General features: G+C 41.4%; 3 protein-coding genes across 3 annotated transcripts in view; all 3 read left to right on the top strand.

Annotated features, from left to right (window-relative positions):
• The window catches only part of LOC124264120, a 69,552-nt gene extending 59,331 nt beyond the window's left edge, over positions 1–10,221 (top strand). The window contains exons 29-41 of the mRNA XM_046698839.1: positions 63–178; positions 480–700; positions 3,318–3,472; positions 3,770–3,918; positions 4,276–4,414; positions 4,520–4,700; positions 5,196–5,383; positions 5,752–6,057; positions 6,845–7,131; positions 7,515–7,822; positions 8,305–8,502; positions 9,233–9,520; positions 9,788–10,221. Of these exons, the coding sequence (XP_046554795.1) occupies positions 63–178; positions 480–700; positions 3,318–3,472; positions 3,770–3,918; positions 4,276–4,414; positions 4,520–4,700; positions 5,196–5,383; positions 5,752–6,057; positions 6,845–7,131; positions 7,515–7,822; positions 8,305–8,502; positions 9,233–9,520; positions 9,788–10,221 (2,970 nt within the window). The remainder of the gene's footprint in view (positions 1–62; positions 179–479; positions 701–3,317; positions 3,473–3,769; positions 3,919–4,275; positions 4,415–4,519; positions 4,701–5,195; positions 5,384–5,751; positions 6,058–6,844; positions 7,132–7,514; positions 7,823–8,304; positions 8,503–9,232; positions 9,521–9,787) is intronic.
• A 32-nt stretch (positions 10,222–10,253) lies between these two features.
• LOC124264102 (myosin light chain kinase, smooth muscle-like) lies at positions 10,254–13,571 on the top strand. Its single transcript, XM_046698830.1, has 5 exons — positions 10,254–10,499; positions 11,029–11,287; positions 11,681–11,987; positions 12,607–12,960; positions 13,399–13,571. Exons 1-5 carry the CDS (start codon positions 10,254–10,256, stop codon positions 13,430–13,432), a joined length of 1,200 nt encoding a protein of 399 aa, XP_046554786.1. The 3' UTR covers positions 13,433–13,571.
• Positions 13,493–22,360, top strand: LOC124264121 (myopalladin-like). The gene is made up of 12 exons (XM_046698840.1): positions 13,493–13,636; positions 14,104–14,351; positions 14,497–14,704; positions 14,933–15,065; positions 15,223–15,385; positions 16,060–16,190; positions 18,215–18,275; positions 18,850–18,951; positions 19,764–19,871; positions 20,840–20,989; positions 21,332–21,718; positions 22,246–22,360. The coding sequence occupies exons 1-12, from the start codon at positions 13,493–13,495 to the stop codon at positions 22,358–22,360; spliced, it is 1,950 nt and encodes a 649-aa protein (XP_046554796.1).
• The last annotated feature ends 539 nt before the right edge of the window (positions 22,361–22,899 follow it).

Raw genomic sequence — 22,899 nt, forward strand, 5'->3', positions numbered from 1 at the left:
GTGGCATTACAGTAGGTGTTGACTACATTGAGACTGTTGTAACCGTTGTTCCATGCTTGCAGGAGCCAGTGGAGGAGAGCATGCAGCAACAGGCTGCTGCCCCTGCCGCTGCACCCCAGTACCGACCACCTCGCATCACACAACACCTGAAGAATGCTGAGGTGGTTGAAGGAACAAAGTAAGTACAGGAGTCAGGAGCATCTTCAGAGTGATCACTTAGTTCAGTGGTTAAAGTGTTTGTTCATTAGGCTAGAGACAGGCTCAGTGCCCAAAGTGGGTATGATGTATGGAACCTCTGTGTCCCAGGAGTGATCAAGCTCAGCCATACATTAATGGAATCAGTATGTTCACCTGTCTGAATAAATACGGTTTTGGTATTATTCCTGATATAGGTTTTAACTATTTAGACTGCATGTGCACTTGTTTGATGATTACCCAACAGAAGTTACTGGACTTAATCTTTCTTTCTTTATCATCAGATTCACGTTTGAGTGTCGTGTTGAGAGCGACACACCATCGGAAGCCAAATGGTTCAAGGATAACTTGCCTCTTGCTAGCCCAGACTATGAAACTCGCTACGAAAATGGTCTAGCAACACTGACAATTGAGGAAACATTCTCAGAAGATACTGCTCGCTACACCATCAGAATCACCAACACGGCGGGCACAGCCGAGTCCTCAGCTCATCTCAATGTCAAAGGTACCTTCATCAGTCACTTCTGACATAAGGATTTCTCAAATACACATCTAATTCCATGTTTCTTTTGAATACGTTTATTACTACTGTTCTTAGTCAGTTATGTAATTACATTTTATCATAATTTGAAAATTATAGTAATAGTTTTACTTTTCAAGTATTTTAAGAAACGTATCTTTAAATGACAGTTCTTATTAAAAGGCTAACCATAATTTTATTTGCTATGTATAAGACTTTGTCCACTTAGTGTCTACTAGACTGTAGATCTCTGTCTACTTTCTCTCCCTTTCAGTATCTTTAGATTCCTCTGAAGATATCTCATTTGTAGCTACATGTATAGCGGATGTGTCGTATCTCTCCGACTCGTGTAAGGATGTCATGTTGTATTCTCTATATAGCATCCCAGTCCAATACTGTATACCGCATCCCAAACCCTATATATGTCCCGAGGTCAATATAGGTTGGATACTCTTGTACTTGCTGGCAAGGTGTAATGTATTTGGGTGAGACAAGGTTCTGGTGTATTGGAAATGGTGGAGGACTATCATGATAGGTTGTGCTGTTTGGTATTTTCTTTTCTTTGAGTGTGACTTGAAGTCAAGATTATTTACGTTGATGCTTATATATTAGTATATGTATGGGGGATAAATTTATTTAAAAAGTTCAAATTTGGGAATATTTGAAATGCTCGGGTCCCATTCTATAAAGCAATCTTAGCATTAGGATGATCGTAACTGACTTCCACTAACATTGAGAGCAGGGAACTGATCTTGTGGACAGCAGTTGACTGCTGTATATATCTACTCTGGTCATGGGACTTTACTGTTGGTTGTGGTATGTGTAGAAATGTATATTTTTCTATGTTTGTAAAAAGTACATGTATATCGTCTTTGTATCTGAATATGTGTATTGAGCATTTGTTACAAAGAATGAAGATGTGTATGTTTATAAAACTATGTCAGGAATCAGTGAGCACATTGTCAAACTTTGTGAATATGTTTGGGGTGAACTGGGTCCATTATGTAAATTTCTGTGCTTACTTCTAAAACCCTTGATTTTTTTCTACTTTTAAAAGAGGTTTTATATGTTAGTGATGGCCTAATGTTGCAAGCCTATTGGACAGCTCCATAAATGCCTCCTTAGCTACCTTCTGTTTGAATCCAATATTTCTCATGATGGTCCCCACCCCATACTTGTCGGTTAAATCATCATGGTAAGCATATACGACCTTCAGGCTTTCTTCCCACATCAATCTGGCACACCAATGTTCAAACAGCATCCTCCCCATTTGAATCACACTGCTTCACTGTTGACCATCCTCCCTTACAGAAACACACCAGCAAATCGTTCCCCTGAGTTCATTAAGAACATCAAGTCAGTGGAGGTCATCGAAGGCTCCTCCTATGCCTTTGAGTGCCACATTCAGGGTATCCCATCACCGACTGTCTCTTGGTACAAGGACGAAATTAACGTCGATAACTCTCCAGACTTTGTCATCACAAAGATCAATGGCACATGCTGCTTGAAGATACGTAGAGTGGTACAACACCACGGTGCTCGATACACATGTCGAGCCTTGAACCCTGGTGGGGAGTCTTCTACATCTGCTCGTATGACCGTTATACGTAAGAGGACTTTAGATATTGGCATGGTCATGTGTGTGAACAATGTGTGTTCTTTTCAGAACAAAGGCATGTTTGACCAAACACATCATTTCAGTTTGTGTGTCAGTTGTCCCTTTAACTAACCAGTACAAAGTTTTAGCTGTTTCATATTCAGCATGACTGTACTTCAAGCTGTGTTTTCTTAACAAAGATATGTTTGTGTTTGAGTGAGTTAAAATTTCTGTTGTCTCTCCAGTATCTAAAGCATATGGATGATAGATTTTCATAAATTAAGAAACTACCATTGATATAGAATCTAAACGCATGAAAAAAGCTCATAGTTAAGGCATGTTTTTTTTTATCGATTACTAAACTACAATTGATATAATACAATCTAAGTGCATGATGAGAGGTCATAGATACGGCATGGTGAAATATTATGTCCCCATTAAATAACACCTCCAATGCATCCCTAACACGAAATACAGAATAAAATAGTCATACAGTGTATTCTTTCTTTTATCTCCTTCCAGTTTCTGCTTTCCAGTTTCATCTATGCATGCACTCTACCCTTGACATGCTCTTCCTCACAGCAATATAGTGTCTTGTGATATTACTTGAAAAAATACTTTGGTGTTGACCTATGTTTTATATGATAAAATTGAACGTCAATTAATATTTAAACAGATAAATTTATGATTTTCTTTGAGTAGGAAAAAATATTTTCTGGGTTAACAATTATTACAATGTACCACAATGCAATATTTTGCAGTCAACTAAAAGATAAAGCAGTCGACAAGAGTCATGAACTCATATTGGAACACATTGTTGCACAGTTCAGTGCTCTGCTATAGACAGTGTAGTACAATGTTGCCCAGTACAGTGCTCTGCTCTAGACAGTGTAGTACAATGTTGCACAGTACAGTGCTGTATTTCACAGTACAGTACAATGTTGCCAATAAACCTTATGTTGTGCACTGCATCACAATGTTGCATAGCGTTCCCCTCTGTTGCAGCTCTTCAAACACCAGTGTTCCACCAGCCCCTCCAAGACATGACTGTTCCCGAGGGCAAGGCATTCCGCCTGGAGGTCCGCTTCACCGGATCACCTGCCCCGGAGGTCCAGTGGTTCCGGGGAGTGGACAGAGTCATCACATCAGGACTCTTCAAGGTAAATGCGTCAAGAACATATAGATGCATCAAGAACAAATGGATGTATCAAGAACGTATGGAACCCTAAAACATAAGACAGTATCCTTTAAAAGGGGACACATAAAAAATTTGGAAATAAAATTATGAACAAATATTAACAATCTTTAAATGTAATTAAACTATAAAAAAAATATTTAAGGACCTATTATGAATTTATATTCTCTTATTTTCCAATTACAGTTCAATTTATTTTGCAATTGTAGCATGATTTAAGTTTGATGTCTCAGACGTGATCATTCTGAATTGAAACTTTCAGGTGACTGTGGAGGTGAACTATTCCTGTCTGGACATTGCGGAGGCGTTCCCTGAGGACTCTGCCCAGTACACTGTGGTTATCAAGAACGCAGCCGGAGAGGCAAGGACACAGTGCAGGATCACCATTGAGAGCTTCTACTCCAGCACTGGGTCAGTATAGTCTCCACATTGGGTACTCATGTATGAAATAGAGTCATTGCTTTTTGTATTTGTTTGTCTTTTCTAAGACATTTGCCTTTGCTGATTTCTTGAAATAATGACAACCAGTGAAGACATATTATTCATAATATGTCAGTACAAATGTTACTGATGAAAACACCTCAGAATGATTGTTGTCAGTATCAGACTTACAGTTATTCTTTTTGAGGAATTTTGCTCAGTTTTGTGGGTTCAGTTCTGAGAATATCGGATACCACAGAACAACATTCTTGTTGATTTCATATCATAGAGCAGATACAGCTGAGAAGAAAAAAAAAGTATATTTATTTTTGTTTTTGTGTTGGTCAGTGAGGATATGTCTCAGGCCTCCATGGAACAAGTGGCCATCAAGCCTCACTTTACACAGTTGTTGTCTCCAACCAAAACAACCCCCGAGGGATCTCGTGTACGTCTTGACTGTATCATTGTTGGACACCCAGAGCCAGAGGTAAGAACCCAGCTCGATATGCAACAACAGTATTTTATTTCAGACAAAAACACAGGTTGAATTTAGAAAATGCAAGATTTTAATTTAAATCCTTCTCTGTGCTAGGTTATCTGGTACCACAATGAGAAGCCTGTGAAGGAATCCAAAGACATCCAACTCCTGTTCGAGGGAGATCGCTGTACACTTGTCTTGAGAGAAGCTTACCTTGAAGATTCAGGAACATACAAATGTGTCGCCAGGAATGACCATGGTCAAGCTGAGAGTGGCTGTAAACTTCATGTTGAAGGTGAGTGGAATACCATTTCAAATCATTCACTTCCAATTCCTTTCATGGTTTCATGCATCTCGTGTCATGTCCAGCTTCAAAACAAATATAGGAACACATGAAAGTACAATTATTCCTCAATTCTATTCCAGTTTTTTCGTAGTAGTTTTGTTTTGTTCTGTGACTGAAAATCTTCATAATGAAGTGGTGTTCCCTTAATTGTTTCCCTCAGTATATTATGGTTGGGCTTTTGGTAGAAGAAAGATGTCTACTTCATGATATTGTACACATTTAGTTTTCATGAGTGTTTAGTACATAAGTCATATCATGCCTGAACATTGTATTTCTGTCACATCATGGTGATCTACTGATCTGGTTTCCAGTGATCATAGTCTTTCCTAGGTTCTTCATTAGGCCTTTCCAGTATTACCTCCATCCTCATCCATCATATACATCTCATCTCTCCTTTTCCTTTTTGCCACAAAGTTAAGAGAATTTATTCTCGTGACTCTGTAGCCCTCAGCGAGCTCAGTGACGCGTCCGTGGGCGAGGTGTCACCACCCAAGTTCACCCAGCTGCTGAAGGACATTGCTGTGAACGCTGGTCAACGAGTGTGTCTGCAGAGCCGCGTGACCGGTCACCCCCTTCCAGAAGTTCAGTGGTTCAAGGATGATCATCCACTACAGAGCTCCCCAGACTTCCAGGTACAACAGTAGAACCAGTAACATTGTATTCTATATAAGGAAGGATACATGATGATCAGTATCAATCCGGGTTAGAATTGATCTTCAGTAACCCATGCTTGTCGTAAGAGGCGAGCAGTGGGATCTGATGGTCAGTCTTGTATCCCAGTTGTGTAGATTGATGCTCATGCTGTTGATCACTGGATTGTCAGGTCCAGACTCGATTATATACAGACCGTCACCTTGTAGCTGGAATATTGCTGAGTGCGGCGTAATATTCAACTCAGTCAATCAGATTACTCGAGGTATTTAAGTAGGTTCAGTCAACTTTGATGGTACGATGTACGTGAGTCAGACTAAAGACAGAACATCTCACTATCCTTTCCCAGATCACTGCCTTTGCTGATGTCCACTCCTTGACCATCCAAGAAGCGTTTGAGGAGGACAGTGGCACCTACATGGTGAAGGCTGTCAATGTCGCTGGCGAGGCCAAGTGTGTCTCCCAGTTGCGTGTCATGCCATCTCCAGAGCCGATGACCACTGTGCGCCGCACCACCACCGAGACCCGCGTGGTTCGTCATGAAGAGATCACACAGGCAGCACCTGAGTTCAAGAAGCTCTTCCAGGACATCAGAGTTAGGCCTGGAGAACCAGTCACATTCGAGTGTATCATCACTGGAAGTCCCAAGCCAAAGGTTGGTGGATCTGTTTGTTTCTTCATTAAGGGTTTCTTAAGGAGTCCCATGTTTATTGTAGGAAACAAAAATGTTGATTAAGTGGTCACAGTGGCGTTTGGGGCCTCAGATCCTCATTGCAGTCATTGACTATTGTTAGTTTATGTTAGAGAGTTGGTTATAGTGCTGATTGTGAGACATTGTACCAATGTAGTGGTGATTAATGCTCACACTATCAACCAATGGTCTATTTGGCCCCCAATTTGATCATTTACTGGCTGGTATAGTTTGATTACTGAGTTGACATAAAACAACGCTCACTCATGCTATGGATGACAATGACACACTTGTGGGATGTTGTTTTACATATTTGTTTCAGTTTTGTAGGTGTGTAGTTAGTTACTCATCATCAGTTCAGAAACACTAACTCAGGATTTCATATAAATTGTGGAATATGTCTATAGATATCTCATGGCTGTGTGGTAGCCTAGTGGTTAAAGCTTTCGCTTGTCCTGCCGAAGACCCAGGTTCGATTCTCCACATGGGTACAGTGTGTGAAGCCCATTTCTGGTGTCCCTGGCCATGATATTGCTGGAATATTACTAAAAGCAGTGTAAAACTAAACTCACCCACTCACTCACTCACTATAGTTAACTCAAACCTAATGGTGATTACTGCTTCTTAAAGTCACTTCATCAAGCCGCCATATAGCTGGAATATTGCTGAGTGTGGCGTAAAACTAAACTCACTCACTCACTCAAACCTAATGGTCATCACATAATACAATAAGGACACCTCATCATTCCAGGTCCAATGGCAGTTCAATGGTGAGCCACTGGTCTCCCAGGACTACAACAGGACCATGGAAGGAGACACCTACAAACTCATGATCCCTGAGGTGTTTGACGAGGATGCAGGCCGCTTCAGTGTCACAGCAGAGAACAACCTGGGTAAAGCCACGTGCTCTGCCCAATTGACAGTAGCACCAGAACTGCCCAGCACGGAGCCTCCCACGCTCCAGATCCGCAAACACAAAGTGAGGGTGGAGAGAGAGGTTCCCATGGATACATCCGAGTCCACCACCTATGAGGAAGTGTATGTATTACTACACAAATTGTAATTTTTTTAGTAAAATTGATATTTTATACTTATGCCAATTGTTTAGAAGTTATTATTGTGGAAAGTTGAGACTTGTCATTTTTCATTGTTTGCCAATATTTTATCATTATTCACATGAGACAGGAACTATATAAGTTTTCAAGGGCAATGGATTTTACATGGTTCACTTGGGCAAATTCATTATTTGAACATAATTTTCACTTCTAACTTAATCTCTAGGCGTTGCTTTATTTTCACTCATGTATTGAGACTACCTAAAATTTGTTATCTGACCATTATTTTTAGCTGTAGTATTAGTAGAAGCAGAGGCAGTAGCAGAAGAAATAATGATAATGATAATAATAAATTGATTTCCACAGAACCCGAACTGTGACACAGACCGAGACGCGTCTAGAAAGGATGATCAGTGAGATGCAGGATCAGCCCTACGCCCCCAGCACAGAGCGCTTCGCCACCACCATCACCACTGGTGTCGAACAGCAGCAGATGATTCCCAGCATGCCCTCACACGAACATTTCGCCACGACCATCACCACCGATCTGCCACAGAAATATCAGCCGGTGGACCTGACGATTGAAGTTCCTGTTCCGCCTAAGTTCCTTCAAGCTCTGAAGACTATCACTGCCATGGAAGGAACCCGAGTCATCTTTGAAGGTGTTGTAACAGGTGAGTTGGACAAGGTTGTATTTGGGGAATACACTGTTTGTCAGCTGTTGTTTTGGAGGGGCAGTGGGGTAACCTAGTGGTTAAAGCATTCGCTCATCACGTCAGTGACCTGGGTTTGATTCCCCACATGGGTACAATGTGTGAAGCCTATTTCTGGTGTCCCTCGCTGTGATATTGCTGGAATATTGCTAAAAGTGACATAAGACTAAACTCACTCACCACTCACTATCCTTTTAGATCACTGCACCAAGTGGAGTCTGGGCCAGTTATGCCCCAGATAAAATCAAGACATTGTATACCCAAGTCCTCACAGAGATCCATTGTTACTCAACATATTGACCACTGCTTCGTTTGATTATGTTGTTATGTAGCTGAAATATGGCAGCCATTGTGTGGCAGAAAAAACAACATTCTTACACTCAGTCTAAATTCTTTGAACATCCACTACTTCTGTGTTTACATTTTTGTTGATTCTCTTGCAGGGAAACCCGAGCCCAGTATCAAATGGTACCGTGAGGGAAGGGAGATAACTCAACAGGCAGATTTTGAAATCTCCTATCGCCAGGGGCGTGTAACACTGATAATACCCGAGACGACACAAGAAGATGCTGGACAATTCAGGTGTACAGCTGAGAACATTGCTGGACAGTCCTCTAGCACAGCTGAACTTATTGTCAGAGGTATGCAGAAGCAGCCAGTCTCTTTATCTAATTGTTCCATTATTAATTGTTGTCCGGTACTTTATCTGTGCTATAGTCATTTCTGAATTAACTAATACCTAATTAGTTGGATCAAATGTTCTTAAATCCATTACCGGTTCACCAAAGCAGAAGACATGTCCAACCTTTGTCACAATTACTTGTATGTTGTGATAAAACTACAAAATATTGTTTGAAGTGCCTATTTTACCTCACTCATTCCGTAACAAGCAGCATTTGAAATTGTAGAGCATATCAGCAATTCTTTCCTCTGGGTTAAATGTAAATAACATCCAAATTATATTAACCCGTGAAGGTCCGGGTTAGAATGAACCTTCAGTAATCTATGCTTGTTGTAAGAGGCGGACTAACGGGATCGGGTGGTCAGACTTGCTGACTTGGTTGACACATGTCATCGGATCCCAATTGCGCAGATCGATGTTCATGTTGTTAATCACTGGATTGTCTGGTCCAGACTAGATTATTTGCAGACCGCTGCCATATAGCTGGAATATTGTTGAGTGCAGCGTAAAACTAAATTCACTCACTCACTCACTCCAAATTATATTAAGTAGTCTAAGTGTTAAAAGTTTTTGCTTGGTTAACCACAAAACCTGGTTTTGAATCCCAAATGGATCAAAAATGCCATTTTTTAAAACTGACTACATTTGTAAAAAAGCATCTCAGTGTCAATATCATCCTTTTCTTGCAGCTTCTATGATTCCACCCACATTCACAGAGAAGCTTCAGAAGATCCATGCTGTGGAGGGTGAGCCAGTCCGGCTGACCGTCCGCGTGGCCGGAACACCAGCCCCTCAGGTCACATGGTACCGTGAGGGAAGCCGCATCGTCAGCTCTCCTGACTTTGAGGTCATCCAAGAGGGAGATATCCACTCACTCTACATTCCGGAAGTTTTCTATGAGGACGCCGGACACTTCATGGTCCGTGCCGATAACCCAGCCGGTGAGGCTACATGCTCCACTCAGCTTATTGTGCCAGGTAATAAGAGCTCAGCTTCATGTTGCGTAGTTTGACAGATGTTTGTGCAAATAATAGAAAATAATCAAGAGCATGGTTTTGGATTTTGGATTGTCAGTAATACAAGGCCATTGTCTGCAATGTTTTCCATTTTGTCTAAACAGATAATATTTATGACAGTTGTTTGTTTAAACATGGAGAAATATGTTGTTAATATTTCTGCTACAATTTATAAAAGAAGAATTTCAAGATTGTCAAGAATCTTAATTGAAATATGTATTTCTGCAGCTCCACCAAAGGAGAAACCAGAGCCTCCAGTTCAGCGTGCCCCAGAGAGGAAACCAGTTTATGAACATGTGGAGCCATCAAGAGCTCCACCAGCCAAGGCTCCAGTGTTCCAGCCAATGGAGCCATCAAAAGCTCCACCAGCCAAGGCTCCAGTGTATGAGCCATTTGAACCATCAAGAGCCCCACCAGCCAAGGCTCCAGTGTTCCCGCCAATGGAGCCATCGAAAGCTCCACCAGCCAAGGCTCCAGTGTATGAGCCATTTGAACCATCAAGAGCCCCACCAGCCAAGGCTCCAGTGTTCCCGCCAATGGAGCCATCGAAAGCTCCACCAGCCAAGGCTCCAGTGTATGAGCCATTTGAACCATCAAGAGCTCCGCCAGCCAAGGCTCCAGTGTATGAGCCATTTGAACCATCAAGAGCTCCACAAGCGTGAAGACTCCAACCAGACCTTTCCCTGAGGAGCCCATGGCCAAGGTGCCAAAACTTCAGCGCCCATCAGACTTCGCTGCAATGCCTGCTCCAGTTCCAGAACAGGAACAGCAGATGTTCCATGACCAGATTGACATGCAGATCGAGGGCGAGCAGGAGCTGCCATCATTTGAGAAGAGAATTGCTCTGTTCAGTGAAGAACAGCAAGCTCCACCACTGCCAACCTCAGAAATTCCAAAGAAACCTATTCAGACTGGCAAAGAAAGGCCATCATTTGTAGCAGTAAGTCTGTTTTCATTTGAAAATATGTACATGATGAAAGGAGCTGGGGTTTTTCAATTACTAATTTTCAGTTCCAAATTCAAATTTATCTTTCTCATATTTTATGGTTGTATTAAATTTATGTTTTTTAGGTAAGTTTTAGTCACTGTCCTTAACATGTAGTGCAGTTTCAAATGTTAATGGCCTGTGAAGATCCAGGTTAGAATTGGTCTTCAGCAACCCATGCTTGTCGTAAGAGGCGACTAACTGGATCGGGTGGTCGGGCTCGCTGACTTGGTTGACACGTGTCATCGTATCCCAATTGCGTAGAGTGATACTCATGCTGTTGATCACTGGATTGTCTGGTCCAGACCCAGTTATTTACAGACTGCGGCCATATAGCTGGAATATTGCAACAACGACCAATCAATCAATCAAATATTAGCCACTAGGGGCTAGCAGATAGAGCCTCTGCCCAGGTGGACATGGAGTATTTTGATAATTATACGAAACAGATAACATTTGGTAAAAAGAGGATTTTTCATAACAGCCTTTGAAGAACACAGAAGCCAGACAAGGTCAGAAGGTTGTGTTTGAAGTCAGAGTTGATGGCAGGCCTGAACCAATAGTGAAATGGTACAGGGAAGACGCATTGATCGAGACGAGCCCTGATTACGAGATTACCTCAAGTAATGGAGTACATAGACTCACCATCCATGAAGTGTTCCCAGAGGATTCAGGCAAATTCACCTGCATTGCTACCAATGCTGATGGAACGACAACCACAGAGTCTCGCCTCCATGTTGAAGGTGAGTGCTAATGCATATGATTTGAATTTTTAAGGTTATTTTCAAGATTTACCTCTTCATGTAGCTTCAGAATTTGTAACATTAATTCACATGAGATATTTTTAAATGAAGAAATGAGTATGTCAACAGCAATAAAATGTAAAACTGTAATTAAAAACTGAGTATTGAAAACTTTTAGCAATTATACAAAATCAGTTCACAGCACATTTATACACTCCAAATCCCTGATGACTCTGTCAGGAAATAGTAATCCAGTACGAATGTGGTCTATTTTTGGGGGGAGTTGTGTAAACCTTAGGATTAAATTATTGCTTGGTTAGCCAATCACATGTTTTGGCATCACTATAATTCTATTAATAGTGATAAGTGCATTAAAACAAGATCTTGTAACAGCTGCACCAGAACCCATGGAGGTGACGCCTGCTCCAAGAGCTCCAGTCTATGCACCACCTCCTCCTGTTACTCCCACCAAAGCAGCACCACCTGAGGTGGCTCCAAAACCAGCACAGAAGGCACCTCTGTGGCAACCTCCACCTCCGCCCGTTCCACCAGCAAACATCCCGCCATCATTTGTCCAGCGACTCAATGATGTGCGTCTGGTGGAAGGAACTAACACCAAGTTGGAGTGCCGTGTGCTGGGCAAGCCCTTCCCACAAGTGTCATGGAAGAAGGATGGCATGCCAGTGTATGAAGGCCCAAGGTATGTACAGGAACTAAGTGTGGTTGATCATGCTTATTAAAATGACCAAAGTTGCTGGGGCGGTGGGGTAGCCTAGTGGTTAAAGCATTTGCTCATCATGCTTAAGGCTCAGATTCAACTCCCCACATGGGTACAATGTGTGAAGCCGCCAGGGGTGGAAATAACCCATTGCCCGACGCCCGAGTCCAGTGTATTTTTCTGTCGGGCAAGCAAATTTGTATATCACACTGTACTGGTGTCCAGTTGATATTCCAATGTTAATTATGTTGTTTATTTAAAAAATCAACAAGAAAACGGCCGGTATAGTGGAAAAATTATCAGGGCAAGTGATTTTACATGTGCCATTGTACCGGAGTACACTAGCAATTTTAAAGTTATTTCCACCCCTGACTGAAGCCCGTTTCTGGTGTCCCCCACCATGATATTACTGGAAATATTACTAAAAGCGGCGTAAAACTAAACTCACTCACTCCAAGGTTGCTGGTTCACCAGAGCCTTTCATCCCCTTTAAATGAACTGATATATTTGACTTCCAAACTTCCCCATGTGTTTCTTTCTTTATAATTCTAATTTTAAAATAATTCAATGGAGACTCAGAAATATGAAAATACACTTGCAGACACAAGATGATCAACGATGAAAGAACAGGGCGTTGTACCCTCCTGATCTCTAAGAGTTTCTCGGATGATGAAGGCGAGTACACCTGCACTGCTACCAACCCTGCTGGGGAGGTATCCACTACTGCTAGGCTGCTGCCAGAAGGACCTCGCTTCAAGGAGGTGCCCACTGATGTTCAGCCAAGCCCTGTCCAGGAGATGGTGCTGGCTGCAGATCAAGCTGCTCCTCGTGCCGAGAAAGACAGGGAGTTCTACATCCCTCCCGGCAACGGCAGCTGGACCGTAGAGCCATCGAGAGACTTACTTCAGAACCTGAGGATGAACCAATGCCCTATGAAAGAAGAGTCAGCGAAGCTGTGAGTTGAACAATATTTATTTGAACAATGATAAGTTGTTAATATGGGCTGTGATATCTCAGAGTACACAAATGTTTCTATAGTCCCCAACCAACTCATCAACAATGGAGTTGAGATCTTACTTATGTGAGATGTGATAAATCTTGCTCAAGCTTACAAATTCCTGCAGATGGTATGCAGCTTTCACGCCTTCATCGTTTGAGATCACATTTGCTATCCACTGCCATGTTTAACTTTTCAGAATCAAATGTATATGGCTTAAACAAGTCTTAAAGATAATGAATTTTCCCAGATTTGGGAGTGGGCTTTTAACCATAAGACGTGGGTCGGCTCAAGATCAAAGATGGGTAGAGTTGGCTTCTTTTTGTGATAAGTGTTATGGAAAATAAGAAATCTAAATTATGCAGTGATCATCAAGCTGCCTTGTGTTTGTTGTAGGATTTCAAAGTTTCCTCATTTGAGAGACGTCTAATGACTGAGATCGAGTACCGCGAGGGAAAGATCCGCTTCAACAGTGAGACAGAGACCGAGTATGACACAGACCAGCCAGAGGACAGAGTCGGGGCCAGCACAGACCATGGCTCCACAGATCTCACAGACCCTTAAGGACTTCAGGCTCATTGAGGGGTCTGATGCCACTTTCGTCTGCAAGATCATCGGCAGACCGAGACCAAAGGTTAGTGTGATCTTCTGTATGACCTCTTATCTATAACTAAGTCTTGTGCTCTCTGTAATGTATGGTATTTTACAGTGTGCTGGCATAGTGCTTAAAGTTTAATTCCCAGGAAAGAGGTCCAATTCCCTTGATGGGCTCAGTGTAGACAGCCTTAGTCTTTGGGATGGAGTTGGTGCTGGGCCAGGTTCTGGTGTGGTGCTGCTTTAACAGATATCTCTAATGTATAATTATATCTGATATCATTATTGGAACAGCATTGCACTTAACAATGAATACAACTTTTGTTCAGAAGGATGTTTCACTATAGATTCTTACACTATTATATTAGCTTGATGATGATGTAAGAATCTGCATGTAAATGTCCCTCTATGTTGTTATCCATTAAGGACCCACCATCTTTTAGAATGCTGATGAAACAAGTATTGCGTGTGTTTGAATGGAAGATTGAACTGTAATGTTTTCTACAGACTGCCTGGTACAAGAACGGCAAGCGAATCAAGCGTTCCAGCCGCTACGAGATCAAGTACACCGCTGACGGCTACTGCACACTCAAGATCCGCATTGCTCTGCCCGAGGATGCAGGACACTACACGATGCTTGCCGCCAACTCTGCAGGGCGCAACACCTGCTCTGCACAACTGTATGTGGATAAAGTTGGCAACATCGATGCCACCTCCTTCGTTGCTCCAGAAACCCTGGAAAAGATCTTGAACCAGTAAGCCATTTTGTTAAAAAATATATTTTTCGGAATTGTGACACACTGTAATTAACAGGGATTAACCAGGGTTGTAAACGTGACCTATGTTGTGAATGTGACCTGTGTATTGACCTTGACCTTGACCTTGACACTGGTGTTTCAGGGGCACTGAAAAGGGCAAGAAGGGACCCGAGGACCAGGGTGGAATATTTGAAACTCACACCCGCCCTGTCTTTAAGAAAGTACCAGAAAACATAGAAGCCCGTGAGGGACAGACTGTGAGATTTGACTGCCTGGTATCTGGCCGACCTCTGCCAGAGATGTTGTGGTTCAGGAACAACCAGCCAGTACATAATGACGACAACCATAAGGTAGGGGGCTTCAACAGTGGAAAGGCTTCAACATTGTATTGCTTCAACAGTAAAGACACTTCTGCTGGATAATGGCTGATAGTAAAACAAAAGAATATTCCTCCTGATGCCTTGGCCAAAACATCCTGCAGCAAAGTACTCTGTATTCTATTTCATGTCAAAATATAGATATTGTACCAGTGGGTAACATATTTGATTGACTGAACTGAACTGACACTTCATCCACAGATTGTGATCAACGAGGATGGAATTCACTCGCTGATCATCTTGTCTGTGACACGGCAGGATGCTGGCAACTACACCTGCATCGCCCGCAACAAGGGTGGCGAGGACACGTTTGGAGTGGCTCTCAATGTACTGGGTATGTACTTCTGACACATTTATATAGGCTCTCAATGTACTGAGTATACATCAGTTAGTCATGTCTTGTCGATACATAAATGATGTTGTAAATATTTTGTACCACCCATGTCCTTAGTTTAATTTCTTGTAACTTTGACTTCATCCTTATCTTCCAGAGCGTCTGCAAATGCAACATCCCAAGTTTATCGATCGCATGCAGAACTACACTGTACGGGAAGGTCATCCTGTGACCTTGACCTGTCAGGCAACAGGTGTCCCCACCCCAATGATGAGCTGGCAGAAAGAGGGCAAGATGCTTACACCTAACAAGGAATACAAGTAAGCATAAATATAGACATTAATATTAAACATTGTATTCTTTGCAATTAGCTGATTGCCTTGTATGTTGTGACCAGTGTCATTAGCCGCCTCCGTGGTGTAGTGGTTAGAGTGTCCGCCCGGAGAGCGGAAGGTCGCGGGTTTGATCCCCGACCGCGTCATACCAAAAGACGTTAAAATATGGTACTTGTTGGTCCCTGCCTGGCGCTTGGCATTAATTAATTAAGGACTGGTCGGCTTGGAGTCAGTATAATGTGTCTGAGTGGGGTATTCATGCTTCACTGCGGCATGGTTTCTCAGTGAGCTAGCACTATAAAACCATCTTAAGTCTGGGCTAGTACAAGCAGCCGCACATACACATACACACGCATGCACGTCGTCATATGAGTGAAATATTCCCAAGCACGACGTTAAACCCAATTTCACCTCACGTCACTTCACCAGTGTCATTATGATATCTTTAGTTCTATAGGCTAGCATTCATCCCAGCTTCATCAGGGATAAATTGATTCATTCAGTATTAAAGTGTGATGGTTTGTCAGAAATAATAAGAGATAAATGTTCGTATTATTGGATCATACTGTGGATTTCTGACTTTGTATATGATGCTTTCTTACTTTAGTTTTTGAGTTCAAGGTAGTTATGAAACTGATATTATTGAAATTTCCATTCAGGATTGACACGGAAGGTGGAAGGTCATCTTTAATCATTGACCAAGTTGTGCCCTCAGACAATGCTTGGTTCCAGTGCTCTGCCGTGAACGTAGCAGGTACTGCCACAACACGTGCCAAGCTGGTCGTGCAAGGTATGTGGCGATTAACAGATCGTTCCGGGGTGGTGGGTAGCCTAGTGGTTAAAGCGTTCACTCGTCACGCCGAAGACCCGAGTTCGATTCCTCACATGGGTACAATGTGTGAAGCCCATTTCTGGTGTCCCCTGCTATGATGTTGCTCTAATATCGCTAAAAGTGGCTTAAAACCATACTCTTGTAATCACTCACTTTGTACTGTTATCTAATCCCTGCCATTGAGATTCCAGTTCAGAATGGTCACTTCCAGAACATGTTTGTATTACACTTCATCTACCTCTAGTCTGGAACAGACTTTATCAATGTGTTCATATTAAACCTCTTTGCCCGGTTCCCCCATTGCGATTCTAGTTCAGAATCGGCCTCCCCAAATGCCGTGCTGTAGTTAAATGAGAATCAAGACTGTGACCTGGTTGATTGTGTGTCACAGTGACATCAGCATTGATTGTTGCTTACCGTATATGACCGTCTATAAGCCGACCCCATGGATAAGCCGACCCCCAAACTTGACCCTCAAAATCAGTGTCAAAATCATATCTCTCATGGATAGGCCGACCCCCCGCGATGGGTCGCGGCCAACAGAGACCAGAGTACCCGGTAAGTATGTTCCATCAACATAATAAAGATTACGTGTTTGTTTACCTTTTTAACGATCAGACACCATATACAGCGAAGTGTTGGTGAGAATATTACATAATAAAGATTACCGGTGTTTGTTTACCTTTTTTTAACGATCACTGCTTGCATCAACAACGAGACGCCATTTTGTGAAAACGTACCATCGGTAAATAAAAACTGAAGTCAACTTTTGTTTCAAAATATATTATTTAAGTGTCCATATTTCATCTATATATATATGACAATAAGAAAAATAGTCCACTAACAATAAACACTGACATTTCTGCAAGAGAGTTCTGAGATTTTCACAAGTCATCGGCCGTAAAACCCATCAAATTCGCGGTCACTGTCCTCCTCATATACTGTAAGTCGATCCACATTATTCAAAGAATTCACTGTCATATATATTGTGTCTACTCAACGGATCGAAACGAAGTGTAGTTGACAGAAAATGCATAATATATTTTGCTTCTCTAAATATCATATTTATTGTAGCAACAAACTGACTTGCTTATTTTACCCCATTCAACAATCACAAACTGATTACCGCCTGCTCCATGTCACGGCTTACCACGCTCATGATGGTCCGTGATAACCTTAGTGTTGATTATATATTTTTTACATAAAAACTATTACACAATGCTAGGATATATTTTTTCGGGTTAAATAATAGTATTCAATCAATAGAATTCATCCCGTTATATTATTGTGCATGTTTGAACTTGTTCGCGGGGAAACGTGTGCACAGCTGATTGCTATTTCCAGTTTTGTGTACGGGACAGATACGCACGGTAATCTTAATTAATTTATAGAGCAAAAACTGTAACTAAAATTACACAATGCTAGGATATATTTCTTTGGGTTAAATAACGGTATTCTGTATTATATTTTACTGTTGACTGCGTCAGAATTCGTCCCGTTATATTATTGTGCATGCTTGAACTTGTTCGCCAGGAAACGTGTGCACAGCTGATTGCTATTTCCAGCTTTGTGTACGAGACAAATACGCACGGTAATCTTAATCCCTGCAAATAAAACAATGCCCAGCAAAAACAACTTATAACTTAAATGGTAAATAATCTTGTCTAGTGATGTTTAATTGCAAATTTGACGTCTCTACTGACAAAGTCGTCTTCTGTTGTTTGTTCCCGCGAAGTGATACGATGTTGTTTTCTTACCCCTGGAAAAAAGTTTGACGAAAGTGTAACTCATGGATAAGACGACCCCCTTCTACAGACTGCTTTTTTTGGTCCTCAAAATTCGGCTTATAGACGGTCATATACGGTATGTTATCAACCACTAGTTTACTGACCAAGATCTTGTTATTTACAGGAACCTATGATGCAGCTGTGACCAACATTCACTCACTCTCTCAATATAATAGCCTTTTCTATCCCTTCCAGTTGAAGCCAAATCGCCAAAGCCTGAAAAGAAAATCTCCTACCCAAAGAGGACAGTTTCACCGTAAGTATCTACTTTCTATGACCTTTGGCGCAAGGTATTGAACTTCCTATTTCAGGCTTGTTTAGAGAACCCTAAATCAACAATCAACATTTATCAGAGGGAATCCCATCATTGGAAGACTACAACTACCAAAATGTCTGGTTCAAGGACATGATGTGTCTACAGTGTTTTGTTTTTTTAAATGAAATCTGAGTCATTTTGCTGTGGGTGCAACATGTAGCTATGGGTGCAACATATAGCTCACCCTTTTTGCCAACACCTAGTATCATTACGATTATGGAATCTGTTTCAGCTGATACGTAACGCAGATTATTTTCAGGTGTTGACATTTTGTTTATATTTGGGTCCCAGCGGACTGGTTATATTGTGGAGACTCTTTGTTGGGATGGTTGGGTGTTGTGCATTAATTTTATCTATTGCAGCTGTTTTATGACTTTTATGCCATTTTATGTAAGACATTTTATTTGTTAAGGAACAAATCATCTGAAAAATATTCTTTACGTTCATGCCCCTGTTGTCCAGATTGTCTGCTTCTGTGACAAGCTTGTCACTGTTTGTCCTATTCTTCCTGCAGTCACTATGAAATTCAGCCTGAAGGCCCAGTTCAGCAGATCACCTATGTGAAGGATGGGGATAGCGCCCTTCTGCGATTGGTCAAAGAGGATGATGCCAGAAGGTGCGAATTAAGCATGTGGCATGGTTGAAGCCATCATGGCTGCATGTGTTCAGGTCTAGCTCAGCAAGACCTTGATAACTATTCTTCCACCGAGAATTAATCATCAGAGATTCTTCATGTGTTACATAAGAGGCATGCTGAGAGAAATATAGCAGGAAATACCAAAGGTCACACTGACATAAGCCTTTTTTTTTTTTTTAACTTGTACATTTTCCAATGAAACTGCAAAGTTCTGCTGTTCAGAATTTAGAGTTGAGTCCTTTGGGCATGCTAGAACCTATTTGGGTTCAAATTCTGTTTAGGAGGCGGTGGAGTAGCCTAGTCGTTAAAGCGTTTGCTCGTCAAGCCGAAGGCCCGGGTTTGATTCCCCACATGTGTACAATGTGTGAAGCCCATTTCTGGTGTCCCCCGCTGTGATATTGCTGGAATATTGCTAAAAGCGGTGTAAAACCCAACTCACTCAATTTTTAGCTTCAATTTTTACCCCAATTTGGTCAGCATCGTACCCATACTTGTGGGTTTCATCAAAGTGGTAAACACCATAAACTGATATGACCACTGATTTCTTCCCACATCAAGTTGATATGCTGTAACATAACTGAAATGTTGTTTGAAGCAGCATTTGACTCACTCCCTCAAAGCTGCATGTGTTCCAACCAGTTTTATGAAGAGCTTCCTGATTTTTACCACTCCTGATAATGTAATGAAACTGAAGTCCAGTTCAGCTTGATGTTGTTCATACCCAAAACATTAACAAGATGCTTCATGCTGTTGACATGCAGTTTTCTAATGGTACCTTATTTAACATCCAGTTACTATGATATACAAGAGAAGGGGCCAGTTCAACAAATCAGTTATGCCTCTGAGACGGAGAGGGGTTCACTTAGGATTAAGTCCCCTCCTGGCGTTGACAGAGAGAGGTTGGTTAAGATAGTAGTCGGTTGTGCTCTGTTTTATATGGGGGTGTGAACTGTAGTAACACCAGTAATCTAGCTAGCGTGTCTGTAGGTTGTCGGCAAGTTAGTGCATACATGTTGTCATTATAACCTAGTCTGTTTGTAGATTGGTGACACTCTTAAATATATGTTGTCGTAATTTGTTGTACTAATTAAACCGGTTCTATTATGATTTATCAATTAAATTATAGTGTTGGGTTTTTTTCTTACTTATAATACTACATAATTAAATCTTAGATCTAAATTTGCCTCATTAACCACTCTAATGATTTTGTAAAAAGTAGGGAATATTTTGTTCTTTTCTCGATCTTAACGATAGTAATGTTGCTTCAAATTGTTTTTTTATACTGAAGGCATGAAAAATTAACAGACTGACCTTTATTGTTCTGATGACCTTTAAAATAATTAGTTTTCTTGGTGATTAATGTCACATTAAAAAAAAATTGCATGTTTATGTCAAGATTATTTGATTTATAATTTCTTTTATGGTAGTATATAACCTTCAGATATAATGATGTTATATAACTCAATTGAATTAGCTTTTTTTCTCAAAAGAATTTATTTTAAATATATCCACAGTAATTTATATAGGTATATATAATCAAGTTCATTCATACCTTAGGATCATATTATGATCATATTATGACCATATGTGGCATGCTGGTAAACCCGAACAGCTTCATGAAATGTTGCCTTGCTGACCTGGTTTTTTAAGCACAATAAATATTCAGATTTGGACATTTCCCTAAGTTCCATGTTTAAAGATAATTTGATCTGACATGCACCTTCAGTATTTTGTTAATTAAAAATCCACACAAATATATTCAAGGTCACAAAAAGTAACATGGATTTTTATTTCTTGTGGAGTGACCACTGTGTGATTTCTGATTTTCACGTGTGATCCCTAACTCGTGTTTCTCCGTGTGCAACAGCAGTCCTGACTTATCTCCCTTGATCTCCACCCCTGGGGAGTACTACTCCACCCCCAGGGGCCGACTGTACGACCCCATCCTTTCCTCTCCTCCTCCTACCCCAATGTCCACTGATCTGTCACTCGAGGACTTTGGGATCATTGTCAACAGGTTTGTCTCCTTCCTGCATGGCGTCATTCTTCTGCCGTAAATATGAACTTGTTTGTGACCAAACATTCTGGTTGCTTTTCCATGTTGTCAGTCAAGTGATCTATTAACATGTTTGGACCTGTAACTATTCTCAAGGACTTTCCAGTACTGTCAATGTTTGACCATGAGCCAATTCAGTGCTGCATGTGAAGAACTGCCACCCACATGTTGTTTGTATTGAGAACATTGTCTACTAATCACCATGAATGAGAAATATTGGATCAAATTCAATACCAACTTAGATTATATTTTAAATGCCTCAAATATGAGAGAAATTTCTGAGAGTCTGTGTGTGGTTGCTAGGATGCCAGTTGAGGAGCAAATGCCCGTATCACCAGTGAAGGCACCAAAGGTCGCAGTGCTACCACCCCCAGCACCCAAACCAGCTGCCCCTGTGGCACCACCAATGGAGACTGAGCCAGAAGAAGAACTTGTGCTGCCCAGTGTTTCTGAAGCCAGGAAAATGTTTGACAAACCAGATGGTGCCCCATTGCCACCTCCAGCTAAGGTGTCAAAACCTCAGGCGCCACCAGCACCAAGACCAGTGCCACCGCCAGTATCACCAGTGGTACCAAAACCGGCACCAAAGTTTGCAGCACCACCAGCATCACCTGCAGTGCCAGCTCCTCAGCCTGTCTTTGTGTCCACTGCTGAACCAAAGGCTAAGAAGCCCAGAGAGATGTCTCCAAGGTGAACATTGCATGACCAAGATCAATGTATCAGAAAAGCTGACCATCACGCATGCAGATGATTTCATTCAACCTTCTCGTTTTCACTTTGAAATATCTTATCCTGACCTCCCTTAGCAGTGTCAGGGTCTGATGGTGATGTGTTCAAATCCCATATTTGACACAGTTATGATTCTTGGTCTGTCAACAGCTTGACCTTGAAGTTTGTTCCTAAGGTGGTAAATGTAAACATTAAGCTGCTATACTGTGATATAACTGAAATACTGTTAAAACCCAAACTTCTGATTTCTTCACTAAACACATGTTAAGGTGAATGTGTTAATTTGTTGTTTGTCAGCAAATACACATTCCTTATTTCATTTCTTAATTCTATAGATGATGCTTTTTTTCTTTGATGAATTCTTTATTATTTTGCATGATTTTTTTGCAAAAGATGAACCATTCAATAGATGTCATTTCAAGTTGATGTCAGTATGCACTGTTGACCTTTATGTTGACCCTATATGATTGATGTCCTTTTTGGTCCAGCTATGACATCCAAGAGACTGGACCTGTTCAGTTGATAAGTTATGCCTCAGACAACGAGAGTGGTTACCTCAGACTGGTAGATCAAGAGCCAATCAGGCCAAGGTTTGTGTCTTAGGAGTTGCATGGTGTGAATTGTAGAAACTGACAGTGCTGTCGTTAGACTGAAGGCGACATTGGATGGCTTCAGATACTGAGATTATCAAGATTAGACATCAAGCATTGCTGCTGGCATGCGAGCAGACATAGATGACCCCGATATGACCCAGTTGTAGTTAAACTGTCTTGTGTCAGCTTGAGTGTGAAAGTAGATGATCCTAACTATTTTCAGAAAATTTTATTAATTTCAATCAACCTGAGCATGAAGCTTTCTTTCAGGGCCAACTTTCACAAACTGAGCCCTGATTGTTGTTACTCCCATACTTTAACATAGACTTAAAATGGTCTTCGCACTAATCAAGTTGTATGACTGGGCCAGGCATGTATGTAACAGTTGATCAGCAGAGTTGGCTTGTCCAGAATTTGTGCGCTTCTGGCATTTAGAATCCATAATGCCTATTTGTAAGAAGTCAAGGTCATAATGTCTGGCCATATCTTTCAAAGCATGACAAATGATAGTATCTTGCATGACATCTGATATTTCTCACTGGAGGTGAA

This window comes from Haliotis rubra, unplaced genomic scaffold (genome assembly GCF_003918875.1).
Source record: "Haliotis rubra isolate DU_JTF1 unplaced genomic scaffold, ASM391887v1 Scf91, whole genome shotgun sequence".
Taxonomy (NCBI): Eukaryota; Metazoa; Mollusca; class Gastropoda; order Lepetellida; family Haliotidae; genus Haliotis; species Haliotis rubra.